Genomic DNA, 24102 nt, shown 5'->3' with positions numbered 1-24102 from the left:
ATCAAAGACTACCTGACAAACAGACCACAGTTTGTGAGACTGAAGGGTTGTGTGTCTAACCAGGTAGTCAGCAGCACAGGAGCACAACAGGGGACTGTACTCTCACCATTCCTTCTCACTCTGTATACCTCAGACTTCCAGTACAAGACAGACTCCTGTCATCTGCAGAAATACTTGGATGATTCTGCAGTTGTGGGGTGGATCACAGATGGACCAGAAGCTGAGTACAGGAAGGTGGTGGACTACTTTGTGGCATGGTGTGGAAACAATCATCTCATCTTGAAATTGAATAAAACAAAGGAGATGACTGTAGATTTTAAGAGAAACAGGAATAGGTCAGACACTATTTCCATCATGGGAGAAGTGTAGATGGTAGAGGAGTATAAATACCTCGGTGTTCACCTGGACAACATACTGGAGTGGAGATGCAATGGTGAAACCGTCTACAAGAAGGGACAGAGCAGACTGTACTTCTTGAGGAAGCTTCGGACATTTCGTTTTTACAAGATGCTGCATATCTTCTATAAGCCTGTTGTGGAGAGTGTGATCTCTTCTGCCATCATCTGCCTGGCTAGCAGCATCAGAGCCAGGGACTTAAAAAAGCTCAACAAGCTGATAAAGAAGGCTGGCTCTATTCTGGGGATTCATCTGCAACCTCTGGAGATCATTGTGCAAAAAAGGATTATTCGTAAAATTAAGAACATTATAGAGAACCCTGAGCATCCTCTTCATCAGACTGTTGTACAACAACAGAGTGTCTTCAGTCAGAGGCTTCATCAGATCTGCTGTAAGACAGACCGCTACAGGAGATCCTTCCTGCCCACAGCCTTTAGCATCTACAACGGCTCTTTAAAGAAACCTGCATAATATGAGCCACAACAATAATTAATTTCGCTTTGGGATTAATAAAATATCTGGACATGCTTTCTGTTCAAGTAGCATATTCTTTATCATTGGTTGACCGTCAGAGCTTTACAGGTCAAGATATTCAAAGAACAAGAGGCTAATTAGGGACATTGTATCAAATTGAATCACAGGAGAAGGAATGTGATGTGATGATTAGCATTAACCAACAAAATAAAATATTCCATTTTGTCTTCAGTTAATAGAAAGAAATTAGAATACAGATTTCACACAATCTTTCAGTCCATTCTGAAGATTTATATTTTCTTTTTTAAATTTCTCTGTATGCACTCTTCTAACAAAGTTCTCTTTGTTCTCCATTTGCAGGAACGGGGGAAGGTCGGCGTGATCTTCAACGTGGGAACAGATGACATCACCATCGAGGAGAGCGCGGTGATGGTGAGCGACGGCAAATACCATGTGGTGCGATTCACACGCAGTGGCGGTAATGCCACACTTCAGGTGGACAATCAGCCCGTCATCGAGCGTTTTCCCTCAGGTAGGCCCTAGACCCCCGCTCAGGGGTTAAGTTCAATTAAAACATCACTGTAATGAATTTGGCAGATAAGTTGGAAAACACAGTGGAGAGAGAAACTAGGAGCTTTGGAAAAGAGTTGTTACCTCACCTTGTGCTACTCAAAGGTGGTTTAATTTGGCTTTATTTTTTGTGACCTCAGAGAATTCCTGTTTTATTCAAACCGATTAAGTCAGGTTCTGGTCCAAAAGGCAGGAAGAACCAAACAGCCTTCCTCAGGCAAGTAATCTTCCATCTAAGAGCATCAGCTCTGTGCAGTTAGTCTACCATTGTAGCCGCTGGCACAGTGGGGGCAGGACTGAATGGAGGTCAGCTGAATACTAATATACCAGGCCGAAGCTGAGCAAAATCTTTAAGAGAAACTTTTGAAAATGTGAGGTGACGGTACTAAATCCTGCTTTGGCTTCCTCATATAGGAAAGCTCAACATCATGCCACATATGACATTTAAATGAGAGCAAACACCCTATGAGTCATAGCTGGCAGTGTGTTAATTCCCCCACCAGTCATTAAAACATAATCATGCTTTTCTAGTTCTGCTTGAATTTTCAGCCTATTTCTGGTGATTCAGAAGCTCAAAGAAAATGTCTCTCTCCAATGTGTTTCCTCTCTGTACGTGGTTGTTCAAAGGAAAGCGCTTCTTATTTTTGCTCCCAACATGAGTTTGCATATGGTAAACACCAGGGTAAGCTGGACTCTCAGCTTGCATTAATGATGATGTTGAAACTAAGCGACCTGAATACAAATATGGAGGAATTCTCTCACCCTCTTTTCCAGCCCCATCAATATCACCTTTCATTTCCATTATCTAAAAATGCATTCCATGTAACGGCTTTATTCGAACACAAAGGGAGAGCGCTGCTAATGTGGCTGTGATATTTCCTCTTGTTGACACAAAGTATGGAGCAGACAGACTGTGACATTCGTCGCCACAGCAGTGATCCCATATTTGGGGGCTCAGTTTTGGCATTGAGAGAAGTATATTCTGCTGCTCATCCATCAGCACAGCAAGGCCAGACTGAGGGGCATGCATCACAGCCAGAGGAGGAAGCGCCTTCTGACAGTTCACTCTTTTCACTTATTATGATGGAAATGCAGCCCTTTTAACCACAGCAAATGCTCCAAAGATAGAACACACTGCTTATAGAAGAACAGCAGAGGAGCATGTTAACACCAAATGTCTTCATCCGGATCAAGGTTTTGTTTTATCAAGAAACATGAATGCACAGAACATAATTCAATTCAATTCAGTTTATTTATTAAGTGCCAATTCACAACACATGTCATCTCAAGGCACTTCACAAAAGTCAGGTACATACATTCCAATTAGTCCCAACCATTGAACAGTGCAGTCAGATTCAGTTATTTATTCAAATTGGATAAAAAGTTTTTCTATCTAAGGAAACCCAGCAGATTACATCCAGTCAGTGACTTGCATTATTCACTCCTCCTGGATGAGCATGTAGAGACAGTGGACAGTGACTGGCGTTGACTTTGCAGCAATCCCTCATACTGAGCACGCATGTAGCGACAGTGGAGAGGAAAAACTCCCTTTTAACTGGAAGAAACCTCCAGCAGAACCAGGCTCAGTGTGAGCAGCCATCTGCCACGACTGACTGGGGGTTAGAGAGAACAGAGCAGAGACACAAAGAGAACAAAGGAGCACTGATCCAGGAGTACTTTCTATGGGAAGGAAAAGTAAATGTTAGTAGATGTAGCTCCTTTAGTCGTTTCATCTAGAAAGAAAGAACAGATAAACTCTGAGCCAGTTTTCAAGGATAGAGTCTAAAAGAGAGCACATACAGTTAGCTACAGTTAAGCTCAGTCAATTGCTATATCTAGGAGAGAGAAAGGTTAAACACTGAAAGACAGGGCCATGTGGGTCATCGGTAGAGGGTGAGCATTAAGTTGTTGCCAGCAGAAGCTCGGACAATTCCCCTCTCCAGAAAGGTGTCACAGGTAGACAGAGTCAGGCCAGGTGTAGCTTCTAGGAAGAGAAAAGAAAGAGAACATAAAGTTAAAAACTGAAATAACAGCAAATAATGCAAAATTGGAGAGTAGTGTGAGAATGTAGCGAAGAGGGTGAAAGTGGTCATTATGTCCTCCAGCAGCCTAAGCCTATAGCAGGATAACTACAGAGACAGTTTCAGTTTGAGTTTATTTATTTATATATAGCGCTTGTTTACAACAATGTCGTCTCAAGGCACCCCACAAAGGGTCTGGAACAGTGCGGGGCCGTCGGGGAGGCCAGACCAAACCACCGAGTACCAGAGCCCGGCCACCCCAGAACGGGCCACGTGTAGGGGCACTAAGTAAAATAATACATTGATGAAGTTTGTCCATCTAGAGCCCACTGGTGGCCTTGTTATACTAAAAACCACAAGGATTGGGATAACTCTCTCTGTCAGACTGATTATAACCATTGGAAAAGAGAAGGGGTCATACAGGTAGCAGAAATGGAGGGTGTGTTGGCACCTCAACCATAAGTGAGCTGGTTTAGGCTAAACCTGACTCCCCCTTACTCCAACCAACAGGGAGGGAGAAAGACGGAGGTAAAAAATAAGGAAGATAGCTCAGGATAAACTAAGTCACTCTAACTATAAGCTTTATCAAAAAGGAAAGTTTTAAGCCTAACCTTAAAAGTAGACAGGGTGTCTGCCTCACGGACTAAAACCGGGAGCTGGTTCCACAGGAGAGGAGTCAGATGACTAAAGGATCTGCCTCCCATTCTACTTCTAGAGACTCTAGGAACCACCAGTAAACCTGCAGTCTGAGAATGAAGTGCTCTGTTAGGAACATATGGAACAATCAGATCTCTGATGTATGATGGAGCTAAATCATTAAGGGCTTTATATGTGAGAAGGAGAATTTTAAATTCCAATCTAGATTTAATAGGGAGCCAATGAAGGGAAGCTAAAATAGGAGAAATATGATCTCTCTTTTTAATTTTCATCAGAACTCTTGCTGCAGCATTTTGAATCAGCTGAAGGCTTTTAACTGCATTTTGTGGACATCCTGATAGTAAAGAATTACAATAGTCCAGCCTTGAAGTAACAAATGCATGGACTAGTTTTTCAGCGTCACTCCTGGACAGGATATTTCTAATTTTGGCAATGTTCCGGAGGTGAAAGAAGGAAATCCTAGAAACCTGTTTAATATGGGATTTAAATGACATGTCCTGGTCAAAAATAACACCAAGGTTTTTTACTTTATTATCAAAGGTCAATTTAATGCCATCTAGGTTAAGTGATTGACTAAGCAATTTCTTTTTTAAAGACTCCGGTCTAAAGACAACAACTTCTGTCTTGTCTGAATTTAGAAGCAAAATATTTAAAGTCATAACATAATGTATTCTTTTTATTCCCTCTCCTTTCCGCACCCCCCTTGCCACCACCACCACCGCTGTTATTGTCCTCATCAAACATGTTTTTCCTTTTCCTCCACTAATCAACAATTGAAGGTTGTTACTTTCTTTTTGTTTGTTGGTTCATCTGATGAGTTTTGTTTCGGCCCAGTGGGGATTGGAGCTTGAATGACGTTTGAGAAGGTTATGAGGACTATGGTACAAAATCAGATGAGCTTCGATTCATTTTCATGAGCTAGTCACGCCCAAACCATTTTGGGAAAGTTGCTTTAAAGGACCATCTTCACTTTCTGGCTCAGTGGCATCCTGCTGAAAACAGATTTGTTACACATTCAGAGAGCAAAGTCTCAGATGAGGCTAAGGTGCAAAAGGGTGGAAAGGAGCGTGGAAAAGAGAGTGCATGGAAGGGTGAAGGCGGACGCTTCCTTGCTGATAAATGAGGTGGACATAAAGGGGTTAATGAGAAATCCAGCTCATAAGACGAGATGATACATAATATTGGGTTCAATAAGAATCACACACGACAACTGTTTTGGTTTCAGGAATAGAAATGCAGTCAAGGTTTGACTAATTCATAATATTCTAAGTTGTTTTTAAGTTGTTTCATAAACCTGAAACTGTTTCAAAGAATCCCTCTTCAGTGCAGTTAAGGTTAGGGTTTTATACGTTTTTCTAGATTTTGAACCAAAGATGATCAAAGAATTTAGAAAACATAAATCATCCTGGTGTGTGTAAACAACCAGAGGAACTTTGACCACCACCGGACACTGGCAGATCCTTTAGTAGCTCACCAATAAGCAACTCTGAATAAAGCATGACAGGAACATGAAATGCATAGATGCCTGTACCCAACTTTGGTATGGAAAGTTTCTGAAGAGATAAAACTGATCCCAGGATGAAGTATCATGCAAGATTGTAACTGGCACCTTAACCTCACTCCACACTAATGACACTTTACTTGAATCAAAGTTTTTTACAGGTTTCACTTCAACACTGAACTTATTGTTTAGACAATAACTGCTGCGACAAGTGCAGCGTGTTTAAAGTGATCCATGGTTGTTTCTGGATATGAGCACAATACAGTCACACGAATAAAACGAAAGATTTTCACCAAAGAAGCAGTAGACCAGCAATTGAAATTGGTCAAAAAATCTTGAATAAATTCTACAACAGGGCTGTTCGATTATGGAAAAGCATATAATCATTTGTTCAATAACGATCATCTAAAACAATTATCCATTAAATATAGAGAAAAAAAACATTTGCATTTCGTGCACGTACAGAATGATGGATTGCCTTGAAACATGATGTTTTTTTCTTAAAGCCGATAATTACACCTTCCAGTAAAATAATTGACAAAGTAGTTCTAACATAGAGTAATGTATGAAAAATAAATGTAAATAAATAAAGGAATTGAGTATCCTTCAGCAATCTGGAAAAAAAGAAATTATACTGGAAATAAAATGTAAAACATATAAACCCCCCCCCCCCAAAAAAATGTCACAAAACAATAACTGCAAATAAATTAGATCAAATTATTTCAATCAAATATATTTGCTCACATTTTAGTGCAGCTATTGAAATATCCTATACAGGATAATTCTGATACATGCCATACATGATACATGATACTTCATGTATCAGTTTCTGAACAACACAAAAGGAGAACCATCTGGTTGGGCATACCTGTTGCTTTACAGAGAGGTGCAAACACTGCTGAGAAGCATATTTAACTAATTATGTCTCAGCCTGCTCTCCAAGTATGAACCGGTCATTTTGATCCTTTTTCATTTTGTACCTCTGCAGTTTTAAAAAACAGTGGCGTCTACTGCAGGACGTTTCGTACCAACCATGATTCATTTCATTCCTGCCAGGGTGACAGTTCTGCCTCTTCTCCTCATTGTGGGCTCACATTTCACATCAAGGTCTACAAACCACAACGTACGACACTAAAAGTGAGCGTAACGTGCATCAATCTCAAGTCACAATTTTAGTTTATTTTTTTAAACATTTTACTCAAAATTACAGAAATATTGGACTAAAACTACTTCTTACCAATGACTCCCAAGGATTATTATTATTTTTTTTCTAAAGCATTTTGATGTTTTTATAATTGAACTCGAAGGAAGGACAAGTTGACGCCAGGTAATCAGCACAAAAAGCTCCCTTCACCACAGAAATTGGCTGTTTTGGAGATGAAAATCCACTGACTAGAAGTGAATGTGGAGGTGAATATGGGGTACAACGATGATTGATGACAACCAGCTCGACAACTCAGCCGGCAATCAGAACACTGAGAATAAACCTACCAGCTGACCCTCCTGGAATGTTTTATGCGCATGCCCAAAAAATCAAGGTGGCCGACTCACTGGAAGATCTCAGCAATTAAATAAATTAGAATGGCCAGAATTACAGAGAAATGCCCCCGTTTCCCCTGGGAAAAGGAGACTTCGACAGCGAGCTGCTGTAACAACAACTGATAGGAGTGAGACAGCAGGAAATAATGGAATACCACTCCAAAACAGATTTGCTCCACTACAGAATGAAAACCAGGAAAATGATCCATCTTCTGAGATCAATAAAAGGTTTGAGATCAACCTTCATTCTAAACAGTCTTCTCCTAAGCTGCCAGAGAAAAAGAGCCCCACCAGACCAAGAACCCTAATAGTGGGCAACGCAGCTGTGGATGGGATTAAAAACTTCTGCAACAAATAAAACACAGAAGTTATGATTGGTACCAGTAACGTGGTGTCCAATATCTCAGAGAATATTCTTGCAATCATAGAAAAGCGCCCGTCTCTAGAAAACCTTATTATACTTTGTGGAGCCATGGATGACGTGGCTAAGAAAAAATTTGAAGGATTGAAGGAGGATTTCACTTGTCTTCTGAATATTGTTGGAGGTCTCAATATCAAGGTGTTTCTCAGCGGACCCTTTGCACCGATTTTCTGTGGAGATGAGATTTTTTTGAGACTTCTGATGATTAAGAAGTGGTTGAAAAAAACATGTGCTACTACATCTGTGAACTTCATTGACAACTTTAATATTTTTTGGGAAAAAAGACAACTCTTCAAGCAAGATAGTTCCTGTTCGAACACGCCAGGAGCCAGATGTCTTACATCTAATCTCTTCTACTCTGTAAATAATCCGCCAGCAGCTTCGACCTTCAGCAGAGAACATGGAGTATCAACAACAATGATAACGCTGCCTCCAACAGCTCCAGCAAAAACAATCAGCCAGTTGGCTGAGAAAGAGAGGTCATCACAAAAGGTCTCCCCGTCAAAATCCACAGGAGAAGTGGACCCCCATATTATACCCCCCTCCCCCCAAACCCAGACCCAGACCGACACCCCCGGTAAACCCCCCTCACCAAAGACCCCGACCCAGACAGCACAGAACTCTCCCATCTCCCCACTGAGCCCACGTTTTGCTTTACTGGATTCAGAAACATGGTTACATGAATTTAATGAAGCTCCCATTCTGATGGAGTCGACGCCTCCAAACTACAATTTTCTTTGTGAGAGCATACAACAAAGAAAAGGTGGAGGTTGGAGGGGTGGCCACTTTGTTTAAAGATTTATTAGAGTGTAAAAAAGTATTTCTGGGCAAATTTGACTCTTTTGAATATTTGGCTCTCCAGGTAAAGAGCCCAGTCCAAACAATGTTCTTGGATATTTACAGGCCTCCTAGTCCAAAACAAACTTTATCAGTGATTTGAATGAGCTTTTATCTGTGATATGTGTTGATTATGACTGTTTAATTATTGTGGGAGACTTCAACATTCACATGGACAATCCTGAAGACAGAAGTGCAATAGATCTATGTGACACTCTTAGAAATTTTGGTTTGACTCAACATGTTAAACAGCAAACGCACAAACAGGGACATATTTTGGACTTGGTCATCACTAAGGGTCTAAACATTTCCAAGGTGTAAACATTTTCAAGGTATCTGTAACTGATGTTGCTCTATCTGACCACTTTTCTGTTATTTTTGAAAGCATCATCTGCCATGACTCAGTTTGCCAAAGAGACATGATAAGAAAACGCATCTTTAAGGATGGTGCTCCTGAAACCTTTAACCAGATTTACTCTTCTACCTCCACTTGGTCCTGTAACACTGTAGATGAGCTGGTAGATAACTTTCATTCTAAAATCTCGGACATCATTGATTCAATTGCTCCAATTAAAGTGAAAGTCGTCTCTGGGAAGAAAATGTCTTCATGGAGAAGTGCTCCACTAGTCAGAAGTGGAAAAAAGGAGTATCGAAAAGCTGAACGCAGGAGGCGAAAGACTGGACTCCAGGTTCACTATATTATCTATAAAGAGAGACTATACAGATATAACCTACAACTGAAAAATGCAAGGGAATCCTTCTTTTCTGAGATCTTCAGCAAAAACATTAACAAGGCTCATGCATTATTTGCCACGGTCGACAGATTAACAAACCCTCCTGTAACTGTAGCATCTGAACTCCACTCTACCAGGACCTGCAATGAATTTGCTAAATTCTTCACTGAAAAAACCAAAAAGATCAGAGGGGCAGTCAGCACATCCACATCAACTCCAGTACCAAAGTTGTCTCCAACTAGAACTGATTTTGACAAAATTGTACACTAACTAAGCTCTTCTTCCTGCTGTCTCGATCTTTTACCCACAGCTTTCCTTAAGAAAGCTTTGCCTGTAATAACATCTGATTTAACACAAATAATAAACACGTCCCTTTTGTCAGGTTTTTTCCCCCAGGCCCTGAAAACAGCAATTATCAAACCTCTATTGAAAAAGAGCAACTTGGACAAGCTGCTACTACAGAACTACAGGCCTATATCAAACCTACCCTTCATCAGTAAGATTATTGAAAAAGCTGTGGTTCAACAGTTAAACAACTTCCTAATAACGACCAACCGCTTCGATATCTTCCAGTCAGGCTTCCTGCTCACCACAGTCAAGGTGTTCAATGACATCTGTATAAATGCAGACTGTGGAAGAACCACAGTGCTGGTATTGTTGGACTTTAGTGCAGCATTCGACACTGTTGATCACTCCATTTTATTAGAGCGCCTGGAAAACTGGGTCGGCCTTTCTGGTACAGCACTCAACTGATTTAAATCCTACTTGAAGGACAGGGACTTTTTTGTGTCAGTAGGTAACTTTACATCAGAGACCACAAAAATCACATGTGGCGTTCCCCAAGGATCCATCTTAGGGCCCCTCCTATTCGATATCTACATGCTCCCCCTGACTCAGATTTTAATAACCAACAACATAAGTTATCATAGCTATGCAGACGACACACAGCTATACGTTACGATGTCACCAGGTGACTATGAACCCATTCAAGCGCTGGGTAAATGCTTAGAAGAAATCAATGCATGGATGGGCCTAAATTTTCTTCAGCTGAATCAAAACAAAACTGAAGTAATAATCTTTGGACCAAAGGAAGAGCGTTTAAAAGTTAGCACACGGCTTCAGTTAATACAGCTAGAAACCACCATTCAGGCTCGAAACCTGGGTGTAGTGATGGACTCAGACCTGAACTTTCAGAAGCACATAAAGGTAGTAACTAGGTTGGCCTTCTATCACCTAAAGAACATCTCCAGGATTAAAGGATTAATGTCTCAGCAGGACCTTGAAAAACTAATTAATGCGTTCATCTTTAGTAGAATTGATTACTGCAACGGTGTCTTCACAGGTCTGCCTAAAAAGTCGATCAGACAGCTGCAGTTGATCCAGAACGCTGCTGCCCGCGTCCTCACTAGAACTAAGAAAGTGGAGCACATCACCCCAGTTCTAAGGTCCCTACACTGGCTCCCTGTAGCTCAGAGAATAGACTTTAAAATACTTCTGTTAGTCTATAAATCACTAAATGGCTTAGCACCAAAATACATTACAGACTTGTTGTCAGTGTATCAACCACCCAGACCTCTCAGGTCTTCTGGCTCAAATCTACTCTGCATACCCAGAACCAGAACCAAACATGGAGAAGCAGCTTTTAGTTCTTATGCTCCACTAATCTGGAATAAACTCCCACAAAATTGTAAAAGCGCTGAAACCCAAAGTTGCTTTAAATCAAGATTAAAAACGTATTTGTTTAGAGTGGCCTTTGAATGTGTTATCTAAACGTTATGAAGTTTTCAGTCCAACTTTCCTTTCGTTTTCTTATCCATCATTCTATTCTATTCTCTCTTTTTTATTACCTCTGTTGTTTGATTTTCTGCATCATTGTAATGTTTCTCCTTATGTGCTTCACCTTGAATGCTTTGTTGCTGAAAAGTGCTATATAAATAAACTTGACTTGACTTAAGCGTGGGTGTGGTCAGGAGGACGAGGGAAAGTGGCAGCTGGAGTGACTCCGGTAGTTTCGCCATGGATGGATCTTTTCAGGTTGTGGATTCTTTTTATCCCATTCTTCACCAGATGTTAAGGGAGGCTTTATGGTGCTCAGCGGACCTGAGCCTTATTAGTTCAAGCCCGTGGCTCGAAACGCTGGCTCAACGATGACCAAAACCGCAGCTGCCGGGGCAGTGGAGGACAGAATGGGTCCGTTTTCTGAGTGGTACAGTGATATTAGCAACATCATTGCTAACATGGGCTGACTTTAAAAGCAGTAACAAGCTTTCAGAAAATTTACATTTACATCTTGATTTATAGTATCCCAAGTAAAGCATATGTTCAAAAGTGCAAAGCATAAAATGCTATGATAAAAGCTTGTAATTCCGACTCCTGACTCTGGGACGTGTCTGAGTGAGATGGTTTTATACCCAAACACGGGGCTGTGATGTAGACATGTACCAAGCTGTACCATTTGAACCAATAGGAAAATTTAACTGCAGTAGCTGCCATTCAACCCAAAGAGGGCAGCACTAAGAAGTTTTTAGAACAAATCTTGCAGAAGTTAACATAAAATTAAAAAAATAGCACAGTAACTTATAGTAATAAGTATAAGTATAATAGCACAGGCCCAGTTTATACAGTTTATCAGCAAAAAAGCTGAGTTGGGGTTTAGTTCCACTTTAAATAATTGCACGAATCAAAAACATTTAAAAACTGAGCATTACCTCTCACTACCTAACAGAATCTCCGTTCTAGTCTTCAGCGGTGAAGGATGGTGGGTGTTGACGCACTGACTACCAACAAATATGCAGCCCTACCAACACCTGAGGCAACTAACTGCTCTAAGCATATGACCTCACCTTACCATCTGTGATAGCACAAATCCTAAAGGTGAGATGCACTGAAACTTAGATGGTGCCCAGTATGTGTGATCTATAGATAAATTTGCACTAAACAGAAAACAGCCAACACTTAACCTTTAGTTCTCCGACAGCCTTTAGGGGAAATTAAATTGAATGCAAACCAATGACAAGAGTATGAAACTAAACCAAACGTATAGAAAAACACTTACTAAAGAAACAAACGTGGTTTACTCCATGGTTTACCACTGAAAATAGTTGCACAAAATGACAACTACTGTTTGCACAAGGACCACACACTCTAATAACTTAAAACTGAATCTATTTAAAAATAAATAAAAGAACCAAGGGAGAAGGAGGGTAGCGACTGCCAGGTTGTGGTTGACCTTACAGGCTTATGTGACGACCCTATCTAGCTGCCTCGAGTTTCATCAACATCAATTTAAACAAATTAGAAACTGTGAAATAGCCCTTTATTTAATTGCAGCTATGAATCATATGCTGTGTTTACAGTCTTTAATGGCTAAAGGTTAGCCAGCTGCAGTATTCTCAACCTGTCATTGGTTCTTCTTATCTATTGAGTATCCAAAGCTGCCACAGTGATGGAGGCTTCTTTAATTGTTTTAAAACCAAATATTACCAGTTAGCCCTTAGAGAAGTATTTAATTACTGAGTCAGTAAACACAAAAATAATGACTTCCTTTCTTACTGACATTAAGAGCCTCAAACATAGATACAGGGTGTCAGGCTTAAATAACTCACAATAATATAATAATGACTCATAATGACAGCTTAGACTTTCTTAACTAGAATAAATCACACATTGATGGCAACTGGATAGAGCTTTGCAAGACAGAGTTCACTTAGATGAGAAGCATTATTGTGTTTTATTATTGTTAGATCTTCTGCCTTCAGATCTTGGTAAACACCTACAAACAAGGGTTATATATAACAAATTAAAAGAACGAAGGAGCTTCTGTGATGTGAAAAAAAGTTCCTTCGATCCAGATAGCAGACGTTTGACATTTTTCTAATTCCCCAAACATGGAAAAAAAAAAAAAACTCAATACACGCAGTCTGGGCCAGTTTTGTTTTCAGTCTCATTGGCATACCATGTCATTGTGAGGCCTGCCTCAATATTTTGCACATTCACAAAGTTACCTGCATTATTTTTTCTTGGCTCGCGCAGAATAAATGGTCCCAGAGGGAAAGAAGAGGACAAGGTTAACAGAGTTGATAGAAATGAGACAAAAGAAGATGGTGATACATTGTATTTTCTTTATATATATATATATATTCTTACACACACTGGTATGTAAATAGATTGCCTCACTTCCTAATGTCCGCCAGATCCAAAGCCAGTTTTATAGTTTTCCTCAAAAGGCTTCGTTTAAGATCCACATTTGTAAGCAGATGATGTGGAGAGACAAGATGCTGACAGCAAACGTGGCCGTCACGGGTCAGGCACATTCAATGGCAAAGCAACACATCGTCTGATGTCCCCGAAGTGATGTTTGTTGTCCTGAGGGAGTCTGGGTCTGGTCCGTGTCTGATCCTACGTGTGACAGTGCATGTGTCTGACAGCAAGCATCACATAGCGCATTGGCTATATACGATGATTTTGTGCCTTGGTGTTGGTGTGTATACGCATGCGTGCGCTTGATGGACAGAGAGCAGACAGAAAGTGTCGGAGGGGAGCGCCGAGGCAGCTAATTCCATATGTCAGGTGTCCCCGATGGCTCCTGCAGCAATAGTTGGCGGCGCACCCTACCTCTCATATTCCCAAAATGGCAGACTGGCTCAATAAAAGCGGCTCTGTGTCACCCTAAGCACAGCAAACCGGCCGCAAATAAACAGGCAGCGGTGCTTTTGTATAACATGATAATAGTGCAATTTCACTCACCATTTTCTTTTATTCTTTAAGAATAGTAATTTCTGATGGATCAAAGAGAGTGATTATTTTCTGATCCACAATTTACAACAACATAGCAGCTGAGTCAATGTTCAGAGTCAGACCTCTTCAGTTTCTACACTCCATCCTATTTCTGTTGGACAGCTAAGGTTAGTTCACACAGGACTGTTGGGAAGCCATCATGACACATACACTTCTATAAGTGAATACAGAGAGCAGACTAAAATAACTACTTTATGTCCTCAATTTTGTATCAAAATCCCCCAACGTTTCGGTGATGCATCAACCAATCAGCCAATTATTGGCTCCGACCAGTAATCATCAGGTCAGAAATAGGAAAAAAAAATAGGAAATGGTTTTCAGTCGTCAATGAATTCATAGAAACAGTCATTACATCAACAAATAGCAAGTACTTGGTTCTGAGCAACTTTGTAATTGCCTTCTTTTCTTTCAGACACTTCCTCTATCAAGGAACCTGCAGCATATTTCTTTTCTTTTATGGCCACCACTTTTTAAACTTTTTGATTTTCAACACAAAGCTTCCGCAAATGAGTTTGTACGAATGAGGACAAATGTACTTCCCTCCCTGGTAACAGTGTGTAAAAGGCCTTAAAATAAATTCCTCCTTTATTGTAGTAGCATCACATTACAAACACACTGCGAAAATCCAAATTAGTACAAATTTATTCAGTTGTTTTGGAGACTCCAAGGGGAGTTTTAGGCATTTTTATTTTAGAAGGTTCCAGCTGAGAAACAAGGAATGAGGAGGGGTCGGATAGTGGGAGGGGTCAGACATCAGACTCCAACCTCAAACCGTTTTGATTGGATAGTCTTTTTCCTTCCCACCAAATGTCCATTTTTTTCTCCCGCAGTGAAGTTACTTTTAAGTTTTTAGTTGGACATGCATTCTCTGCGGGGTTCACTACAGGATGGCTTTTGATACCGTGTCTCAATAGTCAAGTATAGTAACACAATTCAGCATTGATTCATTGATTTTTTTGGGGGGGCTTTACGTGTTTCTACCAACTGTAATTTGTGTCCCTAAGTGAATCAATGCGTTCAGGAAAAAAGACAACTCTTCAAGCAAGATGGTTTCTGTTTGAACAAGCCAGGAGCCAGACGTCTCACATCTAATCTCTTCTACTCAGTAAATAATCCGCCATCAGCTTCGACCTTCAGCAGAGAACATGGAGTATCAACAACAATGATAACGCTGCCTCCAACAGCTCCAGCAGAAACAATCAGCCAGTTGGCTGAGAAAGAGAGGTCATCACAAAAGGTCTCCCCGTCAAAATCCACAGGAGAAGTGGACCCCCCATTATACCCCCATCCCCCCAAACCCAGACCCAGACCGACACCCCCGGTAAACCCCCCTCACCCCAGACCCCGACCCAGACCGCACAGAACTCTCCCATCTCCCTACTGATAATATGAAAAAGCTGTGTTTCAGCAGTTAAACAACTTCCTAACAATGACCAACCTCTTCGATGTCTTCCAGTCAGGCTTCCTGCTCACCACAGTACAGACACTGCTCTTGTCAAGGTGTTCAATGACATCTGTATAAATGCAGACTGTGGCAGAACCACAGTGCTGGTATTATTGGACCTTAGTGCAGCATTCGACACTGTTGATCACTCCATTTTATTAGAGCGCCTGGAAAACTGGGTTGGCCTTTCTGGTACAGCACTCAATTGGTTTAAATCCTACTTGAAGGACAGGGACTTTTTTGTGTCAGTAGGTAACTTTACACAAAAATCACATGTGGCGTTCCCCAAGGATCCATCTTAGTGCCCCTCCTATTCAATATCTACTTGCTCCCCCTAACTCAGATTTTAATAAACAACAACATAAGTTATCATAACTATGCAGACGACACACAGCTGTACGTTACGATGTCACCAGGTGACCATGAACCCATTCAAGCGCTGGGTAAATGCTTAGACTAAATCAATGCATGGATGGGCCTAAATTTTCTTCAGCTGAATCAAAACAAAACTGAAGTAATAATCTTTGGACCAAAGGAAGAGCGTTTAAAAGTTAGCACACAGCTTCAGTTAATACAGCTAGAAACCACCAGTCAGGCTCGAAACCTGGGTGTAGTGATGGACTCAGACCTGAACCTTCAGAGGCACATAAAGGTAGTAACAAGGTCGGCCTTCTATCACCTAAAGAACATCTCCAGGATTAAAGGATTAATGTCTCAGCAGGACCTTGAAAAACTAATTAATGCGTTCATCTTTAGTAGAATTGATTACTGCAACGGTGTCTTCACAGGTCTGCCTAAAAAGTCGATCAGACAGCTGCAGTTGATCCAGAATGCTGCTGCCCGCGTCCTCACTAGAACTAAGAAAGTGGAGCACATCACCCCGGTTTTAAAGTCCCTACACTGGCTCCCTGTAGCTCAGAGAATAGACTTTAAAATACTTCTGTTAGTCTATAAATCACTAAATGGCTTAGCACCAAAATATATTACAGACTTGTTGTCAGTGTATCAACCACTCAGATCTCTCAGGTCTTCTGGCTCAAATCTACTCTGCATACCCAGAACCAGAACCAAACATGGAGAAGCAGCTTTTAGTTCTTATGCTCCACTAATCTGGAATAAACTCCCACAAAATTGTAAAAGCGCTGAAACCAAAAGTTGCTTTAAATCAAGATTAAAAACTTATTTGTTTAGATTGGCCTTTGAATGTGTTATCTAAACGTTATGAAGTTTTCAGTCCAATTTTCCTTTCGTTTTCTTATCCATCATTGTATTTTCTTTATTTAAATTTTCTTTATTTATTTATTTTTAATTACCTCTGTTTGATTTTCTGTATCATTGTAATGTTTTTCCGTATGTACAGCACGTTGAGTGCCTTGTGCCTTGTTGCTCTATAAATTGACTTGACTTGACTTGACTTGACTACACGGAGGCTCACTCACAGTGACAGCAAACAGCATGAAATAGTTAGAATAAAATTAGAATAAAAACACACACATTAAGGTAAATAACAAGAATTCCAATTTGCAGACATTTTGTCTTAACTTTATTTGTATTCTATGCAACAGTTTTAAAGTTTAACAACTTGTGATTAAGTTTCGACCCATTATTTCTGTACTTTCAGACATTAAATGAAGGTGGTTAAAGAAGGAAAGAAGTCTATGAACTGATATGAATTTTGGAAAAGCAGAGACCCCCCCTCGCCACACTTTTCAAACAGATGCTCTAAATGTATTGTTTACTGTTGTGTATTTTGCAGGAGAGACAGAATTGAAGCACACAAAATGAATTGCACAGTTGAAATGTGCCTTTACTTTAGATGTCCGGAGCTATTCCTACCCTGCTCTTGCTGAACATGGCCCTCAAACACTCAGAGGGGAGGTCAGCGTTGGTCAGTAAGGGGGCGCCAGCAGTATTTATCCCCCTCTTACAAGAAGCCAGCTGCCCTTTTAAAAGCTGCTCCAAAAACACACCAGCAGAGAGTGCAAGGGAGAAAATGCTTCTTAGTGGTCAAGTGCAATGTGTAGTTCAGTATGCTGTTTATTTGTTGCTATTGAACCACATATATAGGTACGTATAGAGTGCAGAATCAGTGTTCTTACATTTATCTACCAAGGAGGTAAGCCTGTTTTTTAAGATCCACTTAGCAGAAGATTTGTAAGCTTTATGAAGGTCTTTCAACCAGCCTTTATGTAGTGGAGCTGCATTTTACTTATTGATAAAGGACTTTTTTCTTTTTTAAGCCACATAAAACCAACCTGTTTTTCACAAAAGCAAATAATTCTTCAGATGAATAGATTAAGCCATCTTTTGTCTGCACATAACAAACGACTTACAGAAAGCCATCTTAAATTATACCTTTAGGCACTTTGTTGCAGTCTGTCACAGAAACACATAATTTGTTCCAATTGCTTTCAATAAATCCATAAAACTGTCAAAGGCAATGCAGTTTGACTGGCATAAAATAGTATTTTACACTAACAAGGTGATTTCTTAAGAGCGATTAGCTGACAGCTTGGCATATCTTGACATGGTGTGCAGTGTTTTATTAAAACCACTCGGAAAAGGAAAATGTGTAAGGAGACTGGAGGAGAAAACAATGTGGCAGAAACTGTCAGCCTAAAAAACCTGGATGAACGGATTCTAAAATTTGTATCTTTAAAAAAGAGAAAGATCCAGTGCAGAGCAAACACAGAACCTTTCAAAACCTTACTTCAGATGATCATCTACTGTATGCTGAAGCCTCATCAGTGATCCAGACAGAAAGGTGGCTCCAAGAAGACACAGTGCAAAAAGACAAATTTAAGCAAAAAAATGAACTGGACTGAAAATAATGTCAATTAGGTGATGATTTCAAATGATTGTAATTCGTCTATAATGTAGGCATGAAACGGACAGGAGTCACATCAAACAATAAGAGCTTTTGGTTAAACAAGGCTGTATTGGGTTAAGAGCAGCAGTTAACTAGCTGGGCTGGAGAGACGTCATCGCATACTGACCCACCATGACAACTATGTGGAGGAAGTTGGAAAGAGCCATGTGAGAGGAGCAGTTAATGTAAGAATGGAGGCGAAGATAAACATGGAAGGGAATGTATGGTTTGAGACAAAGCAGAAGAAATTGGGTGGAGGTAAAAAAACATGTAAGTTAAATTTGTGTACTCTCTTTCTGATCGTACAGAGAAGTACTCTCACATCTGCAAAAGCAAGACTGCTGGGTTTTTGGAGATTTCTTTTAGCATCTTGCAGTCTGCTCACAGGGTGAACCTGCATGCACAATACATGGACATTTGGCAGTTAGATTTGAACGTCTTCCCCTTGTAGACTATTATCCGGACAGTGGAATGCCTGATTTCATATTCTTTGAGACATCTTAAAGTCCCCTTCCAGACTCATAAGCTGCTGCGGCCTTCTTTCTGAAGTCCTTACACAGTTTTTTGAATCTCAGCATAGTGTTAACCCTCACTTCAACAATCACGACACCAAATGTCTGAATTTTCATCAAATGCTGAATAGCCATGTGCAGGAGATGTGATATGCCTCTGTGTAACTTTTACCATTTTAAATGGTGGTAAATGTGTTGTGTCCTAATTTATTCTGCTCCATGAACTGCAGTTTTTATTACATTTTAAAAATCATTTTAAAAAGAATTGTTGTCAGTTTTAATAATTTGGTTATATTATTTGAATTTTCCAATATTGTTCTAATTGATCTTAAATATCCATATGTCCAAATATTTTAGAAAACACAGAGGCTTTCATAGCATACATTCAGATGTCACCATATTCTTCATAGGTAGAATAAGGCAGCCCCTAAAGCAAATTATAAATCAAAAGGGAAAAAGTAGAGTAACTATGCTATTGCCGTACCCTGTTTTCACTCTGGAAGAGAGTTAAGGACCTGTTCAGCATGAAGGCTGGATATTTAAGACAGAAAACTAGAAAGACGAGATCTGTGGATTGACAGAGGGGAAAGTCTTTGTAGCAGTGAGGTCAGCAGCAGCTCTTCCAGCTGAGCCGTTAAGATGTTCTTACATCTCAGATAAATGGTGTAAGAAAAAGGGGTTAACACAGCTCTCTGCTCTGTTCCTTATTCCATCCTTCCTCTTTTTATCATTAATCATATGCCTCCACTGTCTGTTCAGCATCCAACTTTGTCTTTGCAAGTTTCATCGCGTCGGAGCAGAAAGCCATGCGTGAATAAACAGGGAAGATAAAGACACTTTGAGGAGAAGGAGATTGAAGCAGCCAAGAAGATCAGTCTACCTCTGCCTTTTGGCAAAAGCAACATGAGAGCACTCTAAAAGTAGCTGAATGCAAAGGAAGAGTACATGGATTAGGCTAGGAGAGCAGCGCATTCTGCGCAAGACGCCGTAGTCAGACAAATGGCTGGAGGCAGAGGGACTTTAACTGAACATAGACTAGATTTCACTTCAGTAGCTTGGGCCTCCCAACAAGAAGCAGAGAGGCAGTCTTGCGTAGCTTTAATGGTTCACTGGGCTGAACATGATGGATCATCATGAGGGGCAAAGCTCCTGTCAGAGCTGGCAAGAAGCCCCATCACTGTTAGGATTCTGGAGACAAGCAGCCTTTGGTTTTTCAGCTTGTTGAGCTTTTTTGGGCAAAAGTGATGAGGGAATTACACAATACTCTGCCACAGAAGCCTCCAGCAGATTGATACAAGTACAAGTGATCACCACAGCAGGCTATCGCAACATGTATGGTGGTAGTGGAAATAAATCAGGTCCTCTGATGAATCTACTTCCAGGTTTGGGTTAAAGTCTCAAAAAGCTTTTTACTCCAATATTCTATTTCACAGCTACTGTTTGGGTTGTATGCAAGCACCTGTGCTCCTGGGATATAGACGTGAACTGAGGAATAGCTGACACTTTATGAAATTTTATAGATTTGGTTTGTCATTATGTTTTGCACAGAAAGGTACAGCCAAGACAGGTTAGCAAGTAGGAACTGAAGGCAGCCAGCTTAGTCACTAATCACTGGTGAAATTCTACTGGTTCTTATTAGGCCTCTGGTGCTCTGCGACTCCATCTGATTGGATCCTGCACAGTTGGAAGGTACCTCAAATTATTGGCCTGTGGCTATGGGATGATGGAGAGGGAGAGAGAGAGAGAAATAGTCAAGAAAGTAATGAAAAGGAGAGAGAGCGAGAGAAAAAAAGAGGGTAGAGAAAGTTAAGTAGTGCAGATCGGCAGAGGAAAAAGATTGCTCTGGGTAATTAGAGAAGTGACAACTTTGATTTCTACAACTTTTTCCTTTCTTTAAGGGTGGGTGGATGGGGGATCCTTTGGCTGACTCTGGCAGCAGCTCTTGCATTAAATCAATCTGTGGCTGAGATAAAAGGAGGTGAGGGGAAAAAATGAAAACAAGCTGTTGGACCGATAACTGCTGCACAGATGAGAGATGACAAACAGTTACAATGATGACAACCATGTGATTAAAACATAGGCAGACATGAGTGCAGGAGGAGGTATTTGCAGTAAACAAATAAGTATGTTAGGTAGTTAAATCCTTCTTTCCTCATGTTCCACAGTAGCAAACTCCAAACTCAGATTGAAAAACACAGAGAAGCCCAAAAACCTTAATAATATTATGTAAATCTACTAAATTCATTGTGTAAACTATGTGAAATTATTTAATGAAATAAAAAGCAAACACAAACTAACATTACAGAGGAAGGTTTCAGTCGAAGAGAGGGAGGCCAATCGTCTCCAGTGTAATCTCCATTCTCGTGAATAGATTTCCAATGTAGGTGTCCTGTACAAGGGCATCTGACTGTCTGCAGAGCTACATGATACCCAGCTAGCTTCCCAGGGCATCACACAGTCAAATGCCACCACACAAATGTACACATGTGCAATAACATGGAGAGAGACCAAGGAGTGTCAGATTTATACATTTGGTTATCATCACACTTGAAGGCAAGCCGTCCCAGACATGCATTGAAGCAGATAGTGTACACTCCCTGTGTGCCGCTGCATCTGTTCCCCCCCCAAGGTGTCAGTCAGTCAGCATGTCCCCACCCCTCCCTCTAGCACGGCAGATGTGACACCTTCCCTGAACTGGTCCCATCATAGGCGTTATCTGGACAAACCTTCTGGCAGCAAACATGAGGCACCAAAAGAAACAGACAGGTTTCTAGATGGATAGTCCAAGCCACAAGGGGTTTGAAGCTTCAGACAAGCTGGCTGGGCATGACTCAAGGGGAGTTATGGCCCATACCTTCTGTTGAGCTTCATTTAAGTTTAGCTATGTGCTAACAAGCCTTGCAGAGGTATTCATTAGAACCACAAACATCCCTGTCATTAATTTCAGCTTCATGTGATAGACCAGCACAAAGTCGTGTGATTTGGGGGAGAGAAAGGAAAAGGATGCATTCCTTCAACATTTTACAAATACAAATCTAAAAAGTGTAGCATGAATTTGGATGCATAGGATTACCTGTCTTACATTTAAAATTCAAGTGGCATAACTACTCGTGGAAGGCACAGTAGCAAGCACGCTCCTTTATTGGACGATCACTGGGATTTGTCCCAACATCATATAGCAGCTTTATTATCTTTTAGTTTATTTTCCCTCTCTTGTAAATCAGACTGATTGCAAGGTCTAATTGTCTAGTTTTATATCACATCAAGGGCAGAGTCCCAGGAATGGTGCATGCATTATGATTCCAATGTGTTGGAGGGAGAGGAGCAGGACATATGGGTATTATATGGACATATGGGTAAAATATGGTGAAAGTAAATATAACAACATGAGAAAAAAAAGAACAAATATTGAAAACAATTTATCAAAACAGGAAGATGGAAATGAGAATTTGTTAAAAACGGGCATAGTGGAAAGATGAGGCAAGAAGACAAGAAAAAATGGAGATGAAGGAAAGTGGAAGATGAGAAAGTTGGAGAAAATGGGGCGTGCAAGTTAGTAGCCAGAGAGAGATGGAAATGGATTTTGGCAGGAGGGTGAGAGAAAGGACAGAATGAAGCGTGGATGAAGGATTGTTTGAGAACAAGGGAGGGACAAGCCGGAAAAAAGCAAAGGAGCAGCAAGAAGGGTAGAATAAGTGAGTAAGACATGGGAAATGGATTAGGAAAAGAATGTCCGAATCAAGGAAAAAAGTATCAATTTTTTGCAGAGTACAGAAGAGATAAGGAGAGTGTAGAATCTCAGCCCGGCCACTAGAGGGAGATAAAAAGAACTGTGTAAAGAGCAGGATTAAGTTCCCAGAGGGAACACTCAGTATGATTCAGAAGTAGCAAATGAAGTTGGGATTTGCAGATGACAGAAGATGCAGCCGTAGAAGAATCTAGACTCACAAAAGGAATAATCTGCCTGTTTTTCTTTTGCTTTATCTATGCAACTTCAGCAGCCATGCCACACCGCATCCCGTTTCTCTATCCAACACACTCCTCTGTCAGCTGCATCCGATCCTCTCTTTCTAATTTAGTGGTTGCAGCAGGGTGACCGTGTCATTACTGAAGCAGCCTTGTGTTAGGGCAGTAATTTCTGCACTGCTTTTCCAGAAAGCACAACTAAGTGCAATGTCAAAACATACCTGTAATTGCTGTTATGTTGTTTTTCTTGTAATTTAGAACAAATTGTGTGTTCAAGAAAAAAAAAACTGTTCTCACAGGTAGAGTCAGAACAAAATGTGAATATGCTTTTACATAAGAAGGTCCAATACTGAGGATTTCAAGTTGAAAAAAAACTGAATGGAGAATTGAGCAAGTACTGATTACACCTTTTAGATTTTCTCGGATCCTCAATAAGCTTCATGCAGGTTTTATTGCATTTTCTGGAGAATCGTTTTCTGTTCACTTGCACTGACCCTAACTCATGCTGTTTGATACGAGGAAGCCTACTACTCCTCTATTGTGCCCTCCCCTCATTCAAGCCTTTTTCTTATCCTTTGCTTTTTTTCCTTATTAAGTTGTCATTATCCTCTCTGATGTACCCCTCCTGCTCACTAACAAACACACGAGAACACACAACATGTCCACATGCATGTGCAAGCACATCTATTTTTTTGCCTATCTTAGCCTGTTTTGTGCACGCAGGCAGGCGTGGGTAGGGAGACCCCTGGGGAGCGGGAGTAGGTACTACAGAACAGTGAGGTGGTCTATTTTAGATCTCTGCAGCAGCACATGGCAGTGGCACTAAATCAAAGTACACTCCAGATAGGATGCTGTATTAGTTCTTCAGAGCTGCTGCTGAGATGCTTATCTCTCCACACACACGCTCTGCAGATAATTTCATCAGCATCACTCCTGCCTTTAATGCCTCACACCTCAGACTGCTTTCTCAAAGTTCCCATTAAAACAGGTTGTAAGTTAGGTATCTTTTTGCTGTTGTGGGTTGTCCTATTTTCAAAAAGCACTGTCTTAACTTAGCTCTCTGGGGTTTTAGCCTACTCTGAGACTACCCTTTGACATAGACAATAACTCCTAATTAATCCACCACATCAGACATCATCAAACCCCCAGCCTGGTCACCACCAGCCCCTCATCTCCCCTAATTTCAGCCACATCTCTGTTGACAGCATTGGAGATGCATGCAGCGTGACCCAGAGGTTGATTGAAGTGAAGTGAGGGATAATAAGTTGGCGCCGCAGTGATGAAACTTCTTTGACACGTTGATGAAGTGCTGCTAATTGCCAAGTGCCAATGAGTAGTGCTCCATTAATGCATGAGGAGGAAAA

The 24102-nt window shown here is 40.7% G+C and overlaps 1 protein-coding gene and 1 long non-coding RNA gene across 10 annotated transcripts in view; one reads left to right on the top strand and one right to left on the bottom strand.

The window, feature by feature from the left end:
* The window catches only part of nrxn2b (neurexin 2b), a 960343-nt gene that overhangs the window by 886704 nt on the left and 49537 nt on the right, over positions 1 to 24102 (top strand). For all 9 annotated transcript variants that reach the window (XM_047385485.1, XM_047385484.1, XM_047385482.1 and 6 more), the window contains one exon: positions 1231 to 1402. In XM_047385485.1, the coding sequence (XP_047241441.1) occupies positions 1231 to 1402 (172 nt within the window). The remainder of the gene's footprint in view (positions 1 to 1230; positions 1403 to 24102) is intronic.
* Positions 1 to 24102, bottom strand: part of LOC124880400 — a 74370-nt gene that overhangs the window by 5655 nt on the left and 44613 nt on the right. The window lies entirely within an intron of this gene.

The sequence above is a fragment of the Girardinichthys multiradiatus genome, chromosome 14 (assembly GCF_021462225.1).
Source record: "Girardinichthys multiradiatus isolate DD_20200921_A chromosome 14, DD_fGirMul_XY1, whole genome shotgun sequence".
In the NCBI taxonomy this organism is placed as follows: Eukaryota; Metazoa; Chordata; class Actinopteri; order Cyprinodontiformes; family Goodeidae; genus Girardinichthys; species Girardinichthys multiradiatus.
The sequence above is the reverse complement of the archived record's forward strand: the minus strand, read 5'-3'. Positions and strand labels throughout refer to the sequence as shown.